Source organism: Pseudorca crassidens, chromosome 4 (assembly GCF_039906515.1).
Source record: "Pseudorca crassidens isolate mPseCra1 chromosome 4, mPseCra1.hap1, whole genome shotgun sequence".
Taxonomy (NCBI): domain Eukaryota; kingdom Metazoa; phylum Chordata; class Mammalia; order Artiodactyla; family Delphinidae; genus Pseudorca; species Pseudorca crassidens.
In genome coordinates, this window is record NC_090299.1 from 1191472 (window position 1) to 1215340 (window position 23869).

At 53.2% G+C, this 23869-nt stretch overlaps 1 protein-coding gene across 4 annotated transcripts; it reads right to left on the reverse strand.

Annotated features, from left to right (window-relative positions):
* Positions 1 to 89: 89 nt before the first annotated feature.
* NELFA (negative elongation factor complex member A) lies at positions 90 to 23783 on the reverse strand. Of its 4 annotated transcripts, XM_067734865.1 has the most exons (12): positions 23449 to 23566; positions 13760 to 13851; positions 8075 to 8246; positions 6624 to 6785; positions 4926 to 5015; positions 3380 to 3510; positions 3221 to 3290; positions 2957 to 3045; positions 2070 to 2181; positions 1076 to 1359; positions 887 to 986; positions 90 to 780 (listed from the first exon to the last, which is right to left on the reverse strand). In XM_067734865.1, exons 2-12 carry the CDS (start codon positions 13808 to 13810, stop codon positions 596 to 598), a joined length of 1446 nt encoding a protein of 481 aa, XP_067590966.1. In that variant the 5' UTR covers positions 13811 to 13851; positions 23449 to 23566; the 3' UTR covers positions 90 to 595. The 4 variants fall into 4 exon arrangements, with proteins under 4 accessions (XP_067590966.1, XP_067590965.1, XP_067590967.1 ...); XM_067734864.1 differs by lacking the exon at positions 13760 to 13851 and having other exon boundaries at positions 23449 to 23783; XM_067734866.1 differs by lacking the exons at positions 13760 to 13851; positions 23449 to 23566 and adding an exon at positions 9088 to 9215.
* Positions 23784 to 23869: the final 86 nt, after the last annotated feature.

Sequence of the window (23869 nt, forward strand, 5' to 3'; positions counted from 1 at the left end):
CTGGGCTGACCCCAACGTCACCCACCCCAGAGAGGGGCTGGGGCCCCAGAGCAGAGAGGTCGAGCTGGCTGGAAACACAGCTCTGGTGCTTTTTCTTTAGAAAAGCTAAACTTTAATTAGATAGTTTTTACAATGAAAACAGGTACCCAAGGACTGGTCTTAAATGCTCACAACGGTACAAAAGACAAATACAAAACCTGTGGGTGGTGAGCGTGTCCTGGCATCCCCCATCCCTGGGCACTGGCGGCCGTCCCCACCCCGTTCTCAGACACACCAGGCGCCACCTTTGGTCCCTCAGCCGCGTGGGCGGGGAGAGGGGCTGCACGAGCAAGAAAGGCCCTCTCTCGCGGTCAGTGGGACTGAAGAAAAAATGAGAAAAGACGGAAGTCTAACAGGCAGAGCTGGTGCCAAGATTAGGAAGTTACACCTTTCGGGGCTAAGTTTAACATTCAGAACTGTAACACTGAATGCAAAAAAGTGTCTTAAATCACACAAAAGGGACCCATATTAAAATTTAGAAAATAAGTCCAAAACACCCCAGAGAAACTGAACCCAAAGCTCAAGCGGGCTGGGCCTCGGTGGCACGGCGGCGGCCCTAGGACGCGTTGGCCATGGGCTTGTACTTCTTGAAGCGCGTCCACTGGCCCGTGGCGTAGTTCATCTCGAAGACCGTGTCCACCAGCATGGTGGTGCTGCCCTGGCCGTCCGACTTGGGCAGGTCCTCCGTGTGCTCGCTCAGCTTGATCTGGATCACGTCGCCCTGCTCCTGGCACGGGTTCTCTGAGGGGGGCAGGGGCCGCTGGGCAGGGGCCTGGGGGCACGGGGGCGTCCCCCACCCCCGCAGGACCCAGGCCCCCCCACCCCCCAGGGCCGGCCGCAGACCCACCTCGGGAGCCAGCCATGAAGCCCAGGATGAGGGCCTTCTCGGGCCGTGTGACCTTGTTGGCCGTCTTGAACATCTCCTGCGCGGCAAACATCTGCTCTCTCTGCAGTGGAGGAGCAGGGCTGGGTGCTGGGCCCCGGCGCCCCTGCTGTGGGCGGGGCCGCACACACACACCCCGCCCCACACACCTACCGTGAGCGACAGGTTCTTCTTGGGCTGCTGCTGGGCGGGGGGCTGGGCCTGGGCCTGGGGGGCCACCATGGCCACCGGAGGCGTCTGGGTGGCGGGGGCGACGGCTGGGGGCGTGGTGGGCGTCAGGGGCGAGGTGGGCGCCGCGGGTGTGGGCGCTGCAGGGCTGAGGCTGCTGTTGTACAGGGGCGCCCTCTGCTTGAACTGTGCCGGCAGGGCGGGGCTGGGGGCGCTGGGCTCCTCGGGGGGCCGGCTGGCCTGCAGGCTGGCTTCCCGGGCAGGCGGGGCTGCAAGCAGAGCAAGGCCTGGGGGGCGGCCGGCAGGGCCAGGGACCCCGCCTCCGAGAGAAGTGCCTGGGCCCTCCTACCCGCAGCTGGGGTGCGAGCCCCGGGCAGCACCTCTGGGCACGGGGCCCACGCCCCCGAGAGCCCCAGCAGGGAGCCAGAGGGCTCAGGCCTTCTGAGACCAGCAGGGAAGACGTCCAGGCGCTAATGGGCTCCTGGGCGCTGGCGAGGGGACGGAGGGCTGCTTCCTGGAGCCCAGCAAGCCTGCCTGACCCCCAGGCCCTCTCTGGCCACCCCCTCCCCGAGGCCAAGCTCCCCCCCGGGCAGGCGACGCTGAGCCCGGGGAGCAAACGCCTCGGGGCAGAACCCACGGATCCCCCTCCACCTTTCCTTCCGCGCCTTCTTTCTCAAACTGTAGGGCTACATGAGGACCCTGAGGCGCTGTAACCTCAGCAGCCCCCCTCCCGCTCACAAACTGGGCCTCACACCTGGCACCGCACAAGGGAAGGGGCGCTGCCTGTCTGGCCCCGTGAAGGGCAAAGCAGCTGAAACCCCTGGGTTTACTTCTCGAAGCTCGTGCTGGGCAGGAGGGTCTTCCGGCCCCGGCGGCACCAGCAGAGGTCCTGACACCCAAGGAAGCACCACGTGGGCGAGTCCTGGGAAGATGCTGCTCCCTGCCTGGTGGGTGCTGCCTGCTCTGGGTGCCCGCTCACCTGGCGGGGCCTCGGAGCTGGGGATGTAGGATGAGGCAGGGACCACACTGGGCGTAGCCGGCAGGTAGCTCGTGGATGGCAGCGCAGGCTCGTTGTTCAGAGACCCGAGTTTCTAGAAGACAGAGACCATGGTTCCTCTCAAAAGCAGCCCGGGGGCTCAGCGTGAGCCTCTCCCAGTCCTGGATGGGGCCGGCTCCTCTGTGGGCCTCAGCGTCCCGGCCCAGTGTGAACCCGAACCTCCAGCCCCACAGGAGGGCCCCCACCCCCGGGAGCAGGACTGGGGGCACTGCTGTCCCCAGGGATAGAGACTGCTCCAGGCCAGGGGCCCCGCGCTCAGCAGTGCTGGACCCCAAGCGTCCGGCCCTGCCGCCGCCCCCATCCTGGAGCTGCCTTGTTGGGAGGGCGCAGGGTGGGGCGAGGCTGTCCCTGTTTGGTTAGGGACCCTCCCAAACCAGCCATCTTTGAGGTAAGAAGAAATTTTTTTTTTTTTTAAACCACAAAAGCATATGAGAAAAGGAAGACACTCCTTTCAATAAAGTAAGAAAACACAGCTCTGCAATGAGAAGTTTCCCACCACCCAGAAATGACAGACACAGGGCGCCTGGCTGCCCAGCCCCTCCAGGCAGGCCGCACCGGCAGCGAGGGGCCTCCCGCAAGGCCGCCCTACCACCCCTGCGGGACGGGGGACGCCGAGGAGCCCTGAGCGCGTGGCGCTGTCCAAACCTGGGCCCGCGGGCACGCCAGCGCCCCGCCGGCGCCACCTCTTCTGCGTGTGTCCACGTACATACGTGTGCATCCGCGCGTGTGCTCCCACGGAACGTGCCTCCGCGGCTAACGCTGGGAATGGGGGCATGTGCTCCGGCCGCCCGCGGCCCTGCAGCCCTTACCTGTGTGGACACCAGGCCGGCCGCGTAGTCGGGGGTGGCGTTCTCCACGACCGTCTCTTCCTTGGCTGGCTTCTCCACCGCCTCCGCGTCTGCGGGCAGAGCACAGGCCTCAGCGCCCCGGGCGGCGGCCCTCCCGGCCCGAGGCGGCGGCGACTCTGAGGACAGGTCTGCCCCGCAGGCTTGCCCCTCTCCAGCCGGAGGCGGTCTCCGTCTCGGTAGACGAGAGACCAGGGCCTCCGCGGGCGGACGGGCCCCAATACGCACCCAGGGTCTTCCTCCTCCTCTTGGCCTCCCGGCCGGCCCCGACCATATCCAGCTCGGAGATGTCGAGGAGCTGCCGACACAGACAGAAGCCCACCCTCAGCCCCACGGAAGGAGCGCGGCTGGTCCCGCGTGGGCGGGGCTGCCAGGGGACACGCCCACCTTCACGCCCCTCTCCTTCCGCAGGGGCGTCCTCGACGGCGGGATGGCAGTGCGGTTCCCCGCGGGGCTGAAGACGCTGGGGGCGGTGGGGCTTCGGAAGGGCGCCTGCTTCGGGATGCCTTTGAGCGGGGCTGCGGAGAGGACGGGCCGTCAGGGGGCCTCGCGGAGCGGCTACTCCGCCACCGCTGCGTATTCCGCTTGCCTGTCTCCGCCAGAGCCACCCCTGCTGGCCTGCCAAGTGCTCCCCCAGAAGTGCTGCGCCTCCGCGAGGGCAGGTGCCAGGGGCACCTCCCCGTGCCCAAGCACCGGGGCATTGGGTCGGCCTGCCCAGAAGAGCACGCCGTGGCAACCAGAGACACCACAGCTAAACTGACGTCTCTGCCCAAGATGCCAAACCAACAGAGACGCCACACCCAGTCCTTTATCACCACAGACAGGACTCTCAGCTTCCACTTCTTTCTTGCACCTCGGGGTTAACAGATGTGTTACAGGCTAGAGGCCCCACGCTGCAGCCAGAATCACCCTCCCTCTTCCCCTGGGCCTGGCCCCTCATCTCTCTCAAGGGGAAGGCACCTGACACATGAGGAACGGCTCCTTCTGAAGGGGGCCTGGCCCCTTCCCCAGGCATCCAGTGCCTCCCCATTCCTGCCACTGGGCCCCGCCCCAGTGCTCAGCGAGCAGACACCAGGGCTGACTCACACCAAGATCATGTACGGCGTCCCAGGCCCGGTGCACAGGTGGCCCCTTGGCACGGCCAATGGGACAGGGCAGGGAAGCAGGAAGCACCCCTGAACCGCACCGTGGGCACGCTGGGTCGGGGCGCCCGGCCGGAGTGTGGGAAGGAAGGTGAGGGGAGCTTTGTCAGGGGGACTGGCACGTGGGGGGCAGGCAGGGACATTACAGTGAGGGCCCCACCCAAGGCAACAGCCGGCCCTGAGGAGACGGGGCTGGGCCCCCCCCAACAGTGCTGAGTCGGCCGACACCAAGACGGCAGCTCCCACCTGAGTGCTGTGGGCTGTGGGCCCCGCAGGGAGGACCCCCACGAGCCCCTCAGGCTCCCGTGGCAGCCTGGCTGCTGCTCTCACCGACCCACCTGCCCTGTCCGGTCGGCCCTGGGCCTGGGCAGCGTGGGGTGGGCAGGGAGCAAGAGGTGCGCTCCGGCCCCGAGGGAGGGACGAGGGCGCAGACCCGACGACACGACGGCGGCCCGGTCAGCCTCGAGCTTGTAGAGCCCTCGCCCCACGGAGAACCTGGGGCCGGCACGGGGCCGCAGGCGGCAGGACCTGGGGCGGAGGCGGCGGCCCATGCCCTCCACGGCCATAAGGACGAGCGAGAACCGAGACTGAGCGTCTCCCTCCAATCCCGGTCTTTCCTCATCTCAGGCGGAGCCTTCCGGACCCTCCGTAAGCGGAAGAGACCCCCTCATTTCACACAACAGAGCCGGCAGCACCGCAGGGCCCGTGGCCCAGTCAGGTCAAAGTTCAACGACTGAGCTCCCGAGGAAGGGCGAGCCCTCCCCTCCGACCCCGCAGCAGCCCGGCCTTACTCGTGGTGTCCATCTTCCGCAGCAGCCCCCGGCCCTTGGCATGGAAGGGCACCCCCGCACTCCTCTTCAGCTGCTGGGCGGTCTCGGTGGCTGTAAGACAAGGTGGCCTGCGTCAGCGCCCACCGACGACAGCGCCTCCATCCGTGGGATTTACAAAGAAGGTCGAGTTGCAAGGACTGGAGCACAGACGCTCGCTCGTCTGCTTTCAAACGTTACAACTACGCTTTCTGTGTAGGGCAGCGGTCCCCAACCTTTTTGGCACCAGGGACCGGTTTCGGTTTCGTGGAAGACAACTTTTCCTCGTACTGGGGTTGGCGGGGGATGGTTCAGGAGGTAATGCGAGCGGCGCGGAGCGGCAGATGAAGCTTCGCTCGCTCCTTTGCCCGCTGCTCACCTCCTGCTGCGCAGCCCGGTTCCTAACAGCCCGCGGTCCCGGTCCATGGCCCCGGGGTTGGGGACGCCTGGTGTAGAGAACTACACTTGCAGCAAGTAGGGCTCTGGCGGCTGCACCTCCCGGGGTGGGGGGGCGGGAGGGGCCCCGATGAAGCGTCCTCACTGGTGGGTGGTCGCCTGGCACAACCTCACCCTTCCCTTCACAGAAGCATCAACGCGAGGCAGGAAACAAGCTCGGGGAGGGACGGGAGCCCCACGCCCACCCGGCACCAGGTTCTGCCATGGGGGGCTGGGGGCAGGTGCCACTGCTGACCGCACGGAGGGGCCTGGGAGCTGCCCAGGGGGCTGGGGGCCCGGGCCGCGCACTGCCAGCTCCATGAAGCCACAGCGCAGTGCTGACCCCAGGACGCTGTCCATCTGGAACCGAGAGTCACGATGGATGCTGTGTTTTATTGGGATTCTTTGAAAACGGGGCATTTATACGGGTTATTAATACCAATACCATAACCACTTGCAATAAAAGTTCTGCTACCAGTCAAAGGAATCCATTTCCTGGCCTTTTTCCGAGCAAGTATCTTCCATGTACATTTTAGAAACCACTACTTAAAAAAACATGAATAAAATGACCAAACATCTTTAAAGTCAAATTGAGATCATCTGCAAGAATGAGGCAGGGCTACAGGAGTTAGGACGCAGCCTCTCCAATCTCTTCCAGGCTGCCTGTCTCATCACCCGTGTGACTCAGTTGGTAGATCTCATTTTTGGAACAAAGATTACAAATACTTTAACCTGAAAATTCAGAAGTTTCTAAAGCAGATTTTTAGAACACACAGCTCAGCGTAGCAATCAACAAATTTCTAATAAAAAAAGAAAAAAACTACGTAGAACTCTGTCTTTAAAAGACAGTTAGGTACCATAAAACCTAAAAGAAATCTAAAAATAAAAACTACAGACATAGGACAAAAGCATGATTTGCTCGGCAGTCAGTTTTCCCAAATCTGCTGGACCTTCCAGGCCGGGCAAGGCAGCCCCCGCTGAGGAGGGTCCCGACGAGTCCCAGTGCGCCCTAGGCCAGGCGCACCCGCCCCACACCCGCGTGCCGACAGCGGGCACTGAGTCCCAGTGCCTCCTAGGCCAGGCGCACCCGCCCCACACCCGCGTGCCGACAGCGGGCACTGAGTCCCAGTGCCTCCTAGGCCAGGCGCACCCGCCCCACACCCGCGTGCCGACAGCGGGCACTGAGTCCCCGTGCGCCCTAGGCCAGGCGCACCTGCCCCACACCCGCGTGCCGACAGCGGGACTCACATTTCTGCAGGAGCTCGGCCCTCAGCGTGGCACTCTTCGGCTTCCTTTTCAACTGAAAATGTTTCACTGGGGGAGTGAGGGGCCCAGCGAGGGTCGTCAGGGCGTTTTTGTTCAAGTACTGGCACTCCAGCGGCAGCATGGCCGACGCCTCACACTCGTTCACTGCTCGTTCGAGAACCAACATGTTAGGAGGTGCATTTCCCTTACGCAGGCCCGATTTTCACCGCTAACGTGAAAACGCACAGTTTCCTGTTTATAGCAGTGGAGCTTCTGCTTCGATCTCAGAACAGAAAACAAGTATCCACTGCCTGCCTGCCACAGGCCAGCAGTCAAGGCCACCAACCTGGGCCAAAGGTCAAGGGCAGGACAGGAGGGCTCAGCAGAATCCCTGTGGGGCTTTTTAAAGGCAGAAGCACCCGGCCCCACCCCAGATGTCCATCAGCTACGTTTGGAAGGGGCTCTGTGCACCCCTAGAGCAAGCGCCGTAGGAAGGGGAAGCCCGGGGCCATCCCGGGTTCCCCCTCAGTCCCCACGGCCCCCGCGGATGGTTTCTCCTGGACCCTCTGAATCCTGGCCCCCACAAGAAGCACCCAGGCACGTTCCCCAGGTCTGTGGGTTCACCAGGCAGTTAGAGCTCGGGAGAAGGCCCTGGGTGGGGAGCACAGACCAGCGCCACCGCTGTTCTTCCTGCCCCCGGGAGGCACGCCCAGAAGCCCCTGGGCAGAAGACAGAGCAGGCCCCTCCCACCAGAGAGAGGACACCCAGGAGGGCGTGGACCTGTCTGGACCCTCATCAAGCTAATCACCAGGACAGAAACATCTTGGGTTTGCGTTCCAATGCTCTGGAAGCATCCATGTAGCTTGTGGGCAGTTACAAGTCAAGCGAAAGCCTACCGAGTAAGAGCGATCATCTCACAGTTAAGAGGAGGCACTGGCAGCCACCCCTGGGGACGGCCAGGCCACCGCCCCTGCGGGACCGCAGGAGCACAGGTTCCATCTTTAAAGGGCTGCAGTTCCAATTCTCCAAACTAGGAGAGGAATTCAGGGAGGAACAGACCTTCCCATCTTTATATGTTCTAAGTGGTTTTCAGTTCGTGTTCCAGACAAGTAAACTGCTGATATTTTCAACACACAGTTATGAGCATCTACTCCGTGCCAGGGAATGTTCTAGGCTCTGAGTGGGCAGAGCCCGTGCCCTCATGGAGCTGAGTGCGGAGAGGGGTGCCTGAATGTGAAGGATAGAGCACGTACAGTGAGGAGGGAGCCTCTGGGCTGCCCTGTCAGACTGGCCAAAAGCCAGCCAGCAGCGCCCGGGGCAGGGGTGCACGGATACAGCCAGCACGACACAGCACAGCGTGCGACACTCTCGAAGTCAAACTCATGTTACAAAAGAGGGTTTGAAGGAAGACCCATCGCCCTCCGCCCAGCGTAAAGCAAACACACCCAACCTACCCTTTTCTCTAAGTTCTCCTAAAATATCTTGCACGTTGGGATTCTGCTCTTCGAGGTCAAGGTTAAGAGATCCGGTGTCAGGAAAGGACTTCAGAATGTCGGCCACCATGAGAACCCAGGGGTCCGAGTCCAGGGTGGCGAGCTGGATGATCTCTGTGAGGGCACCCTTCATCTGCCGGGAGAGGAGAGATGGCAGTCCTTGTCGCCGACCCCACCCTGCCACCCCTGGCTCAGGTCTGTGGGGCGCACCTTTGCTCGTTCAGACACAGGAAGGAGCCCCCTTCAAGCCCGCCGGAGCTTCTGCGCGCACGGGGCGGGACCCAGTCTCTTCAGCCACCGCCCCCATGCCGGTCCCGCCCTCAGGAGAGCCCCCCCCCCGCCCCGCCGCATGCCCACACCTCGCCGGCTGCCCCCGCATCTCCCCACTGCCTCCGGGTGCAGCGGCCCGGCAAACAGAAGGGCCGCCCAAGACGGGGGGCCGTTCCCGCCCCCTGCTGGGGAACCTGCCACTGGGGCGTCTGGGGTGTGGGGAGCACCGGGGTGGGCAGGCCAACGCCGCGGCTCGGCACCTGCGGCGGCTGGGAAGGGACTGGGTACGAAAGGCCGCCGGGAGAACAGGGGCAAGTCCCCGCACGCCCCATGGCCATGTGACGGGCTCACGTGACAGAGGAGAGCCCGCAGGAGGCCGGGTCCCCCCCCTCGAGGACCTGGGGGACCTGGCTCCGGGGACAGGCCGTGGCCGGCGTGTCTGCTGCGCTCGAGGTGCCGCTTCCTCCCACAGCTGCGAGTGGCCACAGCGGCCCGCGGTCACCGCTGCTTAAGGCCCAGACGCGGGCCCAAGCCTGAATACGGCCCCCCTCGCACCTGCCCTCTCCCACCCAAGCTCCTGGTCCACCTGTCACCCCTCACCTGGCAGCTCCCCCTCGCCTGCGCTGACCCATCCATCCCCTCAGGCTCTGGCTTAACCCTCATGCCCAGCTTCCCACCACCCTCAGGAATCAGGATCCCCTCACCTGCCCCGGAAGCCCCGGCCCGCCTGCCTCCAGCGGTGGTCCAGACAGAATGCCTGGCTGAGCCCCGCATCCCCCCCAGGCGCACGCGCAGCCGAGGTCGAAGCGTCAAGGCTCTGGCATTCCCGCCTGAGGCTGGGCGCCTCCCCTTGGCCAAGCACAGGGCCAGGTGCCAGCTGACCCAACTCTAAAAGGCTGTCTCTTGAAATACATAGAAATAAGTTCTTTTGACATGTGGCAAAAATGGTAAACGCTTATTTATTTTTTAACATTTGTGCTGGGGGCTTTTTTGATGTTTTAGAAGAATGAGCCCGTCTACCACCTTCCCCCCTGTATTTAGCTGAGCTATCAACTCTTTCCTACATTAAAAACAAAAGGCCAACAGTGAGAAGCCGGTGTACCGCAAAAACAAAAACAAAAGGCACGAAATGAAAAACAATTTTATCTGTCACTTACTATGAGTTAAAGAGTGAAAACGTGTCCCTGGCAAACTAAAGTTATGTAAAAAACATAACAAAGAAGCCCCCCCCCATACCTAAGTCTCAAACTAAGTGGCTCCACCCAGATGGCAGGCTGCGCCCTCGGCAGTCACCCCAAAGCGTTAGGAACGAGAGACACACACACTGCGCGTGAGGGGACGCCCAGGTGCTGGGGAGGGGGGAGCCTGCAAATGGAGCTGAGGTGGCCCAGCAGGAGGAGCTACCTCCCACGCCCGAGCCCAGAACTGCAGAGGGCCAAGGGGCAGGGCACCTGGAGCCCTCTGACGCTGCCTGGGGCAGGGCGCAGGCTGTAAGATGGTGCGGCCATTAGAGAAGCCATCTGGCGCTTCCCCAGAAAGACAAACAGGCAGCTCCCTGGTGGTCTAGTGGTTAGGACTCTGTGCTCGCACAGCTGAGGCACGCGTTCAACCCCTGGTCAGGGAACTGAGATCCACAAGGCCGCACGGCCAAAATTTAAAAGAAAAATGACACACAGATAACCACGTGAGCTAACAACTCCACTCCCAGGTACAGACCCGAAAGAACTGAAAACGTATGTCTACCCAAAAACTCACACGTGAATGGCTGGCTGTATTGGTAACAACCCAAAAGTGGAAGCAATTCCAAGGCCATCATCTGATGAATGGATGACCAAAATGTGGTTTATCTATACAACGAAACATTATTTGGCAATAAAAAGACACACGACGTGACAATGTGATGAACCGTGAAAACAGGAAGCTCTGTGAAAGAAGCCAGACCTGAGAGAGCACACGCCGGATGGCTCTGTGCGTGTGAAACGTCCAGGACAGGTCACCCACAGGCCCGGGAGGTGGGACGGTGGTCCTGGGGCTGGAGTGGGGACAGGGAGTGGCTGCCAGTGAGCTAGGGGTTTCCTTCTCAGAGAGACGGAAACGTTCTGGTATCAGGTAGTGGCAATGACTGCACAGCACTGTGATGTACCATAACCACTGATTTGTACACTTGGAAAGAATGAATCCTATGTGAATATCTCAGTTTGAGAAACTGTATGAGGAAAAAAACAGGGGGCCATAAGGCAAGCTTAGCCAAAGCCCGCAGACGTCTCCAAAGTTGGCGTCACACCTGGGCTCCTGCCTGGAGGCAGGAGTGTCCCTGGCCCTGGCTGGGCACCATGTTCCCAGATGTCAGAAGTCCGGGTGCCCAGGAAGCACAGCTGAGCTGTCTCTGGAGGGGGCAGCCTGGCAGTGGGCCGGCAAGGACCGGCCTGTGTCCAAGGGATGGTCCCTGTCACCTGGAACACGGCTCTGGCCCTCCCTGACACAGAGCTCCTGTAAAAGCTGGGCCAGGAAGCATGTGCTTCAGTCCAGAGGAGTCACAATAGTGGAGGAACCAGCAGACAAGGAACCGAGAGTCAAACGGAAAGAGGACAGGACAGAAAACACCAATAACCGCTAGACACGCCTCTACTGAGCACACGATGTTTATGACCAGGTAGAGCGCCATGAATTTTTAAACTCTCTCAAATAAGGACATAAAGCAGAGAAATGAGTTCAAGACACAGCAAGACAACAAGAGGTAACAAAATCAATAAAAAGACCATACCTCAAAACAGACTTAAGACGTCACTAAATCTCTAAGAATGCATTACAATGACAAGGAGCCCCCCAAAATGCTTGAATGGATGACAAGGTGTATGGATGTCATCTTTATGGTGTATTGACAAGGTGTATTGTCATCTTTGTGACAATACCATAAAGACGGACACTTTCCCTCATAAGTCTAGGGTGACTCCACTCAAGTTGCAGAAATATTTTCTTCACAAAACTGGACAATCTGATTCTAAACTTCCTATGAGAAAAGCAATAAACAAAAATAAGAAAAAAAATTTTTTTAAGGTAACAAGAGAAAGATCGATTTTACCACACATTAAAATTACAAATGCCACGTGATTAAATACGTTCCCTACCTCTCACTTTATTCCCAGATAAACTTCAAATGCATCAGATTTCAATTTGAGAAATGAGACTGTAACAGCACCGGAGAAACCACAGAAGTCTCTCTTTTGTACGACTGCTAAGGAAGAAGCCTCTGTAGTTACGATTCTAAACCAAGGAGCCACAAAAGACATGCATTTGAATTTTACTACTTAAGTATGTTTCCCATGGAAAACCACCAAAAAGCTCCAAACTCCCTAAATTAAATCAAGAGAAATGGCAAACTGGGTGAAAAAAATACTTTGCAACTCCTATCACAGGCAATTAAAAAAAAATGCACACATATATGAGTGTGTATATTTTATAGATGTCTATATATGTAAAGAACAAACACACATATATAGAGATTGATCTTACATGTCAATTTTTTAAAAGTTTATCACTAGAAAAATGATTTAACACTTTAAAACATGCAAAGGATGCTCAGCCTCATTCAACATAAGAGAAATGCAAAATAAACCGAGGAGGAGATACAATTCCCACTTCAGGAATGGGCAGGGCGGAGCCGGGTGGCCCCTGCTGGCCCGCCTGGGAGGACGGGCATGAGGGCGGAGGGCTTTGTGGCACACGCTCCTGAGTCCAACCATCTCAGGCCGAACCCCGAATCTGTCAGCGCTCCCAGGACAGCCTGGGGGTGCGTTAGCAGCAGTGGCTGCAGTCATCTGGGGATTCGGCACTCGGAACAGCGTCTGGCAGGAGCGAGAACACCTCCCAGGGAGCAGGCGACCACACACTGACAAGAACTTCACTGGGCATAACCTCTACCAAGTTTATTTTATTTATTCTTTTAAATTTTTGGCCGCACGGCGCAGCTTGCAGGATCTTAGTTCCCCGACCAAGGATCGAACCCACGCCCTCGGCAGTGAAAGCATGGAGTCCTAACCACTGGACCGCCAGGGAATTCCCTCTACTAACTTTATTTTAGTGATGCTCATCACAATTTATGACGTATGTGCTTTTGCCTGAGCAATTAGCACTTCCAAGAATTTATCCTCTGGATTAGAGATCTAAGTGCAAGACGCGATACTATAAAACTCTCAGAGGAAAACATAGGCAGAACACTTTTTGACATAAATCACAGCAATATATTTTTGGATCCATCTCCTAGAGTAATGGAAACAAAAACAAAAATAAAGGAACCATGAACAAAAAGACAACCTACAAAATGGAGAAAATATTTGTAAATGATGCAACCAACAAGGGATTAATCTCCAAAATATACAAACAGCTCATAAAACTCAACATAAAAAAAACCAAATCAAAAAATAGGTAGAAGATCTAAATAGACATTTCTTCAAAGAAGACATACAAACAGCCCAAAGGCACATGAAAAGATGCTCAACATCGGTAATTATTAGAGAAATGCAAATCAGAAGTACAATGAGGTACCACCTCACGCCGGTCAGAACGGCCATCATCAAAACGTCTACAAGTAATAAATGCTGGAGAGGCTGTGGAGAAAAGGGACCCCTCTCCTACACTGTTGGTGGGGATGTAAACTGGTGCAGCCAGTTCGTGGAGGTTCCACAAAAAACTAAAACTAGAGCTACCATATGATCCTACAATCCCACTCCTGGGCATATATAAGGAGAAAACTCTAATTCTAAAAGGTACACACACCCCAGTGTTCACCACAGCACTACTTACAACAGCCAGGACACGGAAGCAACCTAAGTGTCCATCAACAGAGGAATGGATAAAGAAGATGCGGTACATATATACAATGGAATATTACTCAGACATAAAAACAATGAAATAATGCCATGGATGGACCCAGAGATTATTATACTAAGTGAAGTCAAAAAAAGACAAATATTATATATTATTTATTTGTGAAATCTAAGAAAAATGATACAAATGAACTTACACACAAAACAGAAATAGACCCACAGACATAGAAAACAAACTTATGGTTACCAAAGCAGGGGAGGGAGAAATAAATTAGGAGTTTGGGATTAAAATATACACACTACTATATATAAAAGAGATAACCAACAAGGACCTACTGTATAGCACAGGAAACTCTACTCAATATTTTGTAATACCCTATAAGGGAAAAGAATCTGAAAAAGAATATGTATGTATGTGTGTATGCGTAACTGAATCACTTTGCTGTACACCTGAAACACAACACTGTTAAGTCAATTATTAATATATTTCAATAAAAATAAATAAAAACTACAAAAAAAGAAGAAGAAGAAGAATTTATCCTCTAGTTACCTTGCACACCTGAGAGAATTCACTGCAGCAAAAGACAGGAAACAGCTGCATGTCCACCAACGGGACGGGAGACCAAGTAGATAAAGTAGGTCCTGTGAGGCAGGAAAAAGAATGCAGCTACGGCGTGGGCACTGGTGTGGAAGCATCACCAAGACGGAGCTGCAATTAGCGTGAATCTCTATAACGCATCCATCCTACACACACGGGGGCCCCTCCACTGAGGGCCTGGCAAAGGGGGGCATTAGGGATACAGAGACACACAAGACACAGGACCTGGTCTCAACAAGCTCACAGGTGAGCACTAAAGAAACTGAGAACTCCCTTGTGTTCACAAAAACCTACTGCTACAGGTTGCACTGTGCCCCTTCAAGATTTGCTGGAGTCCTTACCCCAAGGACCTCAGAATCTGACCTTATTTGGAGACAGGGCCTTTATGGAGGTCATCGAGTTAAAATGAGGTCATTCAAATGGGTCGTAATCCAACACAGCTAGCATCCTTATAAAAAGGGGATATCTGGACAGAGATGAACACACACAGAGGGAAGATGACGTGAAGGCTCCTGTGGAGAAGCCGGTCACGGGACTAGAGCAACGCCCCTACCAGCCAAAGAACACCTGAGGCCACGAGAAGTTCGGAGAGAGGCACGGATTTGACTCCTGGCCACTCAGAGCTGTGAGACAACACACTTGCGTTGTTCTAAGACATCTACTCTGTGGTACTTTACCGCAAACTAATACAACTACCATGAGGCAACTGGACAAGATTTTACAAAAACGTTTGAGGAGAAAAAAAGGGCGGGTTAAAGACAAAAAAGACCACTGTTATGAGCTGAATGTTTGTGTCCCCCCTCAAGTTCACATGCTGAAACCCGAATCTTTGGGAGGTGACTAGGTGTGAGGGCTGGGCCTTGATGAATGGGATTAGTGTCCTTATAACAGAGCCCCCAGGGCAGGGCTCGCTCTCTCCTGCCGCTGCTGAGCACACAGCCAGAAGGCTGCCATCTGCAAGCCAGGAAGAGGGCCCTCACAAGAAACTGAATCAGCCAGCTCAGACGAACAGTTCATCGTGGGCTTTCTTTCCGTCATCCAAAATTGTAAGAAAATAAATGTCTATTATGTAAATCACCAAGTTTATGGTATTTTTGTTATGGGAGCCTGAGCCTTTAGATGAAATAAAATCATCAGTGAGAATCCTGCCTTTAGCACTCTCGTGGTAACAAGCTTTTATGGGTCTCTGGGGGAGACAGATGCAGAGTAAGTGAGGGGCTTCCCGTTCTTGCCAAGAGGGCAGACTGGCGTGGGCTGCTGGAACACCACACACACAGACACACGTGGCACCGCAAATCCACAAGAAAAGGAGAGTTGGCTTGCATTTCAACGCATGGCTGGGAACCCTGGGCTCAGAACAGAGAAAAATAACACCTTCTCCCCATCCACCCACACCAGTGAGGTGTAGTACTGAGGCATTAGACCTGGATCTCTGAACAGGAGAGCTACAAAGTGAGGAGAAACAAAAGCAGCACAGTTAATGACTTCTTAAACAAAACTTCAAAACACAAACCATGAGCCAAAAACATATTACTGTGCATTAAAGGAAAGGTGATGAGCAAATGGGAAGTCTAGCAGGCAGATGGATCTGTAATGTTCAAAACCAGCAGTGTTCCACCTTAAAATATACAGAGGCCCCGCAAACCAACAAGAGGATAGCAACCCCAATAAAACACAGGCAGGTGTTATTAATGGGCAACCTACAAAAAGGAAATCTGAGACGGCAACGAAGCCAGCCACAGATACCTCAAGTGAACTGGAAAAAAACCCAAATGAACACACCGCAGCACTTTCCAACCACTGATTTGCAAAAGCAGAAAAGTGGACAAGGCCAAGTGCTGGGGGGTGAGGGAGATCGCACAGGTGCCCACAGTGCGGGCACGCAAATACCTTCTATGACCCAACAATCCCGCCCCTGGGCATAGATTCCAAGTATGTGTTCACAGCCATCCACGGGTAAGGAGCTTTGTGTCACAGCATGACTGCTGTTGTGAGCTGGGGGCAGCCTGCTACCAGGGCTGGAGGGCGGCATGCATGGGGGTGGCAACAGTCGGGGTGCAGCTGAGCAGGTCAGGAGCTGGCACACTTTTCTGTAAAGGGCCAGAGACTGACTATTTCAGGCCCTGGGGGCTACGCAGCTCTGTCTCATCTTTTTTCACTAACCCTTTAATAATGCTCAGAACATTCTCAGTTTACAGACTGCAGAGAAAACAAGCCACAGGCCTCAGTTTGCCAACCCTAGGGTTAGATGAACGCAACACAAGTGGATGTTAAAAACACATTTTGTTTACAAACACTGAGATATGTAAGACAATAGAATTTATATCAATTAAAAATACATGCACCCCCCCACCCCAATTTGAGCAAACACTTTACCAGAGAGGCTCAACACCTTTAGTCACCATGGAAATGTAAACTGAAACCTACTAGAGTGTTTGCATTAAAAAAACCCACCATGCCCTCCACACTCCTCTGGGGATACTGAAATGATACGGGCACCCTGGAAAGCAGTCTGGCAGTCTCCTATCAGGGGGCCTGCCCGTCCTCTCCCAGGCGTCTCCTCTAGAGAAATGGCGACAGTCCACACAAGGACCTGTCCATACGTGTAAACACGTCCATTGAGAGGGACACGACTCGGCAGGAAGAGTTACGAGCTACTAACACACATAACACAAGCGTGAACTCAAGATAAGGATGCTGAGCGAAAGCCAGACAAAAACAGCACTATTAATATAACATTCCAGGAAATGCCAACCAAGCTATGGAGACAGAAAGGAGATCGCTGATTACTCAGCAAGGGAGAGGGACAGGAGGGTTACAAAGAGGCAGGAGGAGAATGCTATCTTCACTGTAATGGTTTTACAGATGTGCACATGTCACACTACACTTTCAATATGTTTATGTCAATTATACTTCAAATGAAAAAAAGTCCCTAAAAACAATACACATCTTTAAAGAACACTCACAAAAAAACACGTAACAGAACAGAACAGGGCAAGTTGCCACCTATGGGGAAAGTGGAGTAGGATGTGGGAATAAAACAGAGAAGCTAAACAGAAGAGACTTTGAAAGGAAATCAGTAAATAAGTTTAACAACAGAATAAGAAAGAGACGGAATAAGTCCAATGCTACCCAGATCATAACAGGCAGGAAAAAAAACGGCTTGAAAACACCAAAGAGGCTGCACAGAAAACAGAGGGAAGTCTCCCACACACCTGACTGGAGATTCAGAGAGAAAGGGAACAGAAACTGGGACCAAGGCAAGGTCTATAGAGGAAACTGTTAAGAATTAACAGATGAAAGATAATCACAATTTCAAGAAGCCCAACAGACTTTGTAGGATAAAATTTAAAAAATTTTTTCACCAAAACACATCCTAGGAAATTACAGAACTACAGTGAAGCCACTGTCCTGGGCCAATGGGCCCAAGGCCCTCAGGGGCAATCCTATGGCCTGACATCAAGTTACTGACTCGCTGGGACCACTGGAGTCCCATGCCAGAGGCACTATGGGCACCTGACCACAGAAAGGAAATGACTGAGGTACTTGACTCTGGGGGACAGTGGAGTTTAGGTAAAATTCCAATGAAGTGGCGAGTCTGTGTGTAAAAGGTCAGTGTCAGAACTGTCAGGTGGACCTGGTCCAGTTTCCTTAGAAACAACAACAGTGAGAGACGTGGGTGTCATGCTCACACACCCCTTATCCGAGCCTCTGCACCTGGGCTGGAAACTGAGGCTGCTTCTTTGTGTCAAAGTGTCTTAGATCCTCCAAGCAAAAGTGGGGTGTTTCACTATTACTGATATGACTTTAAACAGCAGTTTCTGAGAGTCTGTGATCTTCATTATTTTAAAAATTTATTTATTTATTTATTTTTGGCTGCGTTGGGTCTTTGTTGCTGTGCGCGGGCTTTCTCTAGTTGTGGTGAGGGGTGGCTTCTCTTGTTGCGGAGCACAGGCTCTAGGCGCATGGGCTTCAGCAGTTGTGGCACGTGGGCTCAGTAGTTGTGGCTCACGGGCTCTAGAGCGCAGGCTCAGTAGTTGTGGCACATGGGCCCAACTGCTCCGCAGCATGTGGGATCTTCCTGGACCAGGGCTCGAACCCGTGTCCCCTGCGTTGGCAGGCGGATTCTTAACCATTGCGCCACCAGGGAAGCCCAAGTCTGTGATTTTTAGACCACAGAGTTTCTCAGTGAATAAGGCAGCCATAGTGATTAAAGGGCATGCTGTGACGATTCACAACTGTGACATGTCCTTGGGGAAACACTGTTTCTTATTCACTTGGCAGCTGGCCTGACCTGTTACCCCAGGTGATAAATATGTAGCTATCCCAGTCACTGATCCCTGGAATCCCTAGGCTTCCCACAGCAGTCTCATGAGTTGGATAATTTTACATACTAAAGAGTTACCTCAGGCAGCCCTAAAACTCTCCCCAAAACTTCCTTTGGTGGCAATGCTAAGGACTTGGACAAGAGGGGTCACTGGTTTTATCAGTAGCAGCATTTACAGGTTCCTCAAGGCCCTTTCAAATACAGCTAAAACATGAAGTCCGCATTTACATTTTACGACACTCTGTAGTTAGCAAAACACCTCATGTACATTGCCTCCTGACATCATTCTTACTTCCTGGACCAAATTCTAAATTCTTTGAGAGCAGGGCCCTAAATCACTTCTGTGCCCCTCACTGAATAAACTAAAATATTGGACCATTAAAATCTCTTTTCCTCTTCCCTCCTTTTAGTTAACAGCTGTTGCTGACTTAGCTTTTAAGAGAAATAGATACATCACAAAACAAGTGAACTGGTTTCGAGATTTCATTAAGAAACTCAAGTTGTAGCAGACGCTGTGTACGATGTTTACTTTTATATGTCCCGGCCAAGGGGTCAAAAGTTATTCTTGGTGTGTCTATGAGGATGTTTCTGGATGAGATTAGCATCTGAATTGCACAGACTGCCCTCCCTAATGTGGGTGTCCCTCATTAAATCAATTGAAGACCTGAACAGAACAAAAAGGCTGAGTAAGATGGAACTCCTTCTGCCTGACTGTTGAGCTGAGACTTTGGTCTTTTCCAGTCTTGGGACCTGGATGAAATACTGGCTCTTCTTGGGTCTCCGACCAGCTGGCTTTTTAGACTGGAACTACACTTTAGCTCTCCTGGGTCTCACGCTTTCTGGCTGCAGCTCCTGGGACTTTTCAGGAGGCTTTTGTGAGCCAATTCCTTTCAATAAAAACCAGCATCTCTCCCCACTCCCCCCCCATGTGTTATATATACGTATACGTAAGGTACACACGCATCCTATTTGTTCTGTTTCTCTGGAGACCCCTGGCTAATACAGTGCAGAACACACGCAGCCCAGCCATCTAGTCCCCCTGTATCTATGGTCCTATGTAAAAAAGCTTCATCTTCAGAATGTTATCCCCTAAGGCATCAGACCCTAAAGAAAGATAATTAAAATAGCTAAGTGAATTGGGATGTTTTGGAAAGTTTGTTTTGTTTTGTTGTTTGACAACTGAATATATACTAAAAATGCCTTTCAGAAAACTAAATTATCCAGAATGGCCTAGTTCATTTTCAACCTAGCTAAGCAAGTTCTTCATTATAATTTCTTGTAATGCAGACAGAATCCAAGAACAAACTATGTATTTTAAAAAATCAATGAAAGAAAGCTGGTACACCTATATCAATGCTGGACAAAAGCAGACAGAACATTACCAACTACAGAGACCACTATCTAAAGACCCACGGTTCAGTTCACACGGCAACAGTAACAATTCCAAACTTGTGAGCACCTGATAACATCACCTCAAAATGCAGAAAGCAAAAGTTGATAAAACTATAAGGCCGGACAAATCCATAATCACAACAGAGATAAACACATCCCCTCATTAACTGATAATTTTTTAAATCAGTAAGAATACAGTAGACCTGTACAACACGATGAAACGAATTTGACCAAATGAACATATACTGGGCAATGGATCACAAAACTTGATAAAAATGCTTCTGAAACTCACTTGCAATGTTTACAAAAACTGACCATCTATTTTGCCATTAAGCAAATCTTAAATTTCAAATGACTGAAATAATATAGACTATATTCGCTGACAAGCACTCAATCCAGCTAGAAATCACTAGTAAAAACATAACTAAAACCTCCCTCCCTCCAATGTATGGAGATTAAGAAACATTTCTAAATTACAAAAGGGTCAGTGAGGAAATCATCATAGAAATTACAAAATATTGTGACTTGGTAATGAAAACACTATCAAAACTCGTAGGATGCAGTGATTAGAAAATAACCAGGACTTCACTGGTGGCGCAGTGGATAAGGCTCCGTGCTCCCAATGCAGGGGGCCTGGGTTTGATCCCTGGTCAGGGTTCGAACACTGGGTTCGATCCCTGGTCAGGGTTCGAACCCTGGGTTTGATCCCTGGTCAGGGTTCGAACCCTGGGTTTGATCCCTGGTCAGGGTTCGAACCCTGGGTTCGATCCCTGGTCAGGGAACTAGATCCCACATGCATGCCGTAACTAAGAGTTCACATGCCACAACTAAGGAGCCCGAATGCTGCAACTTAACTCCCAGTGTAACCGAATAAATAAATAAAATAACCTGTGGGACCTCCCTGGTGGTCCAGTGGGTAAGACTCTGCACTCCCAATGCAGGGGGCCCAGGTTCAATCCCTGGTCAAGGAACTAGATCCCACATGCACGCCGCAACTAAGAGTCCGCAGGCCGCAACTAAGACCCAGCACAGCCAAAATAAATAAATAACCATTTTTAAAAAAATGATAAGAGAATGTTATTATCTACTTTATGCTAATACATTCGAAGTTTTAATAGGAACTGCCAAATCACTAGAAAATATATAATATCCAGAAAAGTTTACTTACGAAGAACATAAAACCAAGCATCAACACTAAAATATGTTCCCACAAAGAAAATCCAGGCCCCCAGATGGCTTTATCACTAAGTTCTACCAAACATTTAGAAAGAAATAATTCCATTGTTAGACAAACTTTCCAAAGAAGGGGAAAATAGAAGATACATTACCACTCCTTTTATAAGGGTAGCATAACTTCAACACCAATATCTGACAAAGACAGTCTGGGCAAGTAAAATTAGAGGTTAATCTCACCCATGAACACAGATACAAGATTCCTACAAAAAATACCAGAACAACATAATCCTACATATAAAATGACCAAGTTAGGGATATGCCAGGTTGGTTAACAGCTAATGCTATTCTGGGACCTCCCTGGTGGCGCAGTGGTTAAGAATCCGCCTGCCAATGCAGGGGACACGGGCTCCATCCTTGGTCTGGGAAGATCCCATGTGCCGCGGAGCACCTAAGCCCGTGCGCCACAACTACTGCGCCTGTGCTCTAGAGCCTGCGAGCCACAACTACTGAAGCCCACGTGCCTAGAGCCCGTGCTCTGCAACAAGAGAAGCCACCGCAATGAGAAGCCCGCTCACCGCAACAAGGAGTAGCCCCTGCTGGCGGCAACTAGAGAGAGCCCGCCCATCAATGAAGACCCAAGGCAGCCAAAAAACAAAAACAAAAAACACAATGCTATTCTGTAAATGTGGTAAACTATATGTCAATAGACATTATAAACATTTGATAAAATTCAATATTCATTCATGTTCACATCTACTACAATTGTTACCCCCAAACCGGGTTCACCTCTTGATGAGTGTTGAGCCAAAAGACACAACCAAGCCCCAAAGAAGGAAGGATGTATTCCTTGCAGCCAGTAAGGGGAACAGCAGGATCTTTCCCAAGCCAAAAGTGAGGACGTTTTAAGCTAAGGGTACATGCATATTCATGAGGGGGCTTTGGTGGTTGACGGAAGTCACATGGCTCAACGTCAGCATTCCATCCTCCGCCTGGGTGGGGGTCTTAGTTCTTGCAGAACTCAAAAGATGTGTATCAGATTATTACTTACATCCCTGGAGGAAGAACTAGGACTCTGCTTTATCGCCGAACTACCATTTCTTAACGGCTTTTCCTTTGTTCCTGCATTCTCTCACTTCCCTTAAGATCCTTAATTACTGAGACCTGTTCAAGGGCAAGCATTGTGGCCAGGCTTCGATCCCAACACGGCTTCGGCCAAAAATGGCTTTTTCTTATTTAACGTTTTGGCCGTGAACTCAGGACAAGTATGGTTAATAAACAGGTTATGCGGGAGACAAACTTCCACCCACCCCAGGCCACGTTCTTGGAGCACTCTGCACAGGAGAAAGACTCTGTATAGGCGGAAGGCAAAACTGGACATCTCTGACAAGACAACAGGGAGTTCCCTCCCCCGGCGCCCCAGCAGGGAAGCATATCCTAAGAGTACACCTGCTTAGATACGGCTAAGAGCTTCTGTGACTCTGAAGGCTCCATGGAGAAAGCTAAATCAATCACAACTGGAAGAAATCTGCAACATACACATCCGAAAAAAGGCTGCTATTCAACATTTATTTTTTAAAAAACTCCTACAAAGCGGGAATTCCCTGGAGGTCCAGTGGTTAGGACTCCACGCTTCCACTGCCAGGGTTCAATCCCTGGTCCGGGAACTAAGATCCTGCAAGCCGCGCCGTGCAGCAATAAATAAATGTTTAAAAAATAATAATAAGTAAAACTCCTACAAAGCAATGAAAAAAATACATGGGGGGAAAATTTTTTCTTGAACAATTAACAAAAAAGAACATCAAATAATGAATAAGCACATGAAAAGATGCCCAACCACAGGCATACTCAGAGAATGGAACACTATTCAGCAGTGAAAATTACACCACAGCGGGGCCGCAGGTTGGATGAATGTGTCAAGGTGTCAACAACACGAAGAGGACAGACACACCCACATCACTCACGCGAAACACACGATATGATACCGTAACATTAAGTTCAAGCCAGGCAAAACCAAACTGTACTGCTGAAAAACGCCTATACAACTGATAAATCGCAAGGAATGGCAGAGAAGTGATCACCTCCCAAAGTGAGCGAGGGGAGAGGGCAAGGGTTGTGACCCGGCACAGGTGGGGGAGGTCTCTGGACACAGCTTTATCCTGTTTCTCTTGTACACGTTATATATAAAAAAAAAACTATCAACTATAATAACGGGGCAGTCACTGCGACAGTAGTTGGGGAACGTTTAAACAACTACGGCGCCTCAACATTTTGAAAAACTACTTACTTGGCGCACAAAGCGACACAATTTACCGTTAAGGAAAACAAGCAGAGAAGAAGTCGGACAGACCCACTGATGAGAACGATGCAAGAACACGAGCGTGTGGCAAGAACCCAGAGCGCAGGGTGACCGAACCGGGTGGGTACCCCGACAGGTGAAAGCAAGAAAACCGAGGTGGGCGCTGAGCCCGAGGCGGGCCCCCGACAGCCCGACCCCCCTCCCCCCGTCCGGGCACCTCGCCCGCGGCTCCGACAGGTGCAGGCGGGCGGCTAGGGCTCGCGTCCACCGCGGGGGGGCGGTGAGGAGGGGAACGGGTCCGCGGACTGCGAGGGTCCGAGGGGCGGGAGGGGGGAGGGGAGGGGACGGGAGCGGGGGAGGAGGGTCCGCTAGGGCCGGCGTCTCGGGTCCCGGGGAGGCGCGGCCCCGAGGGGGAGGCCGGCCCCGCGTCCGCACCGCCGCCCGCCTCACCTCGTCCACCGTGCGGCGCGGGAGGTGCAGCGTCCCGAGCAGCAGCTTGAGCTTCACGGCCGACGAGAGGCCATGGAAACAGAGGCGGATGTTGTCGATAACCGCAGCCGTGAGCAGGGACGCGATGCTGGGCGGCGCCCACAGCTCGTCCGTGGCCCCCAGCTTGTTGTGCAGCCACAGGCCCGTGTCGCTCTCCCGCATGGACGCCATCTTGAGGGGGAAAAAGCCGGCCACCGCCGAGCCGGCATCTTATGAGGACACCTACGCGCCCGCGGCGAGGACCCTCAACATGGCGGCGCCCGCAGGGCGAACGGCGGTGACGTCACCAGAGGAGGCGGGGCCTCGGAGAGACGCTTCGCGGCGGCGCGAGGACCGGCCGTCGGCCGCCGTAACGTAACATGGCGGCGCCCGTGGCCGGATC

Bases quoted from the DNA above. Each gene is read 5' to 3' on its own strand.
- NELFA (XM_067734863.1), bottom strand. From the start codon at position 8,721: ATGGCCATGGGGCGTGCGGGGACTTGCCCCTGTTCTCCCGGCGGCCTT. The intron at 8,247-8,472 runs GTGTGGGCATGC...CTCTCCCGGCAG, and splicing joins ATGCGGGGGCAGCCGGCGAG to ATGAAGGGTGCCCTCACAGA. The intron at 781-886 runs GTGGGTCTGCGG...TGCCCCCCTCAG, and splicing joins CTTCATGGCTGGCTCCCGAG to AGAACCCGTGCCAGGAGCAG.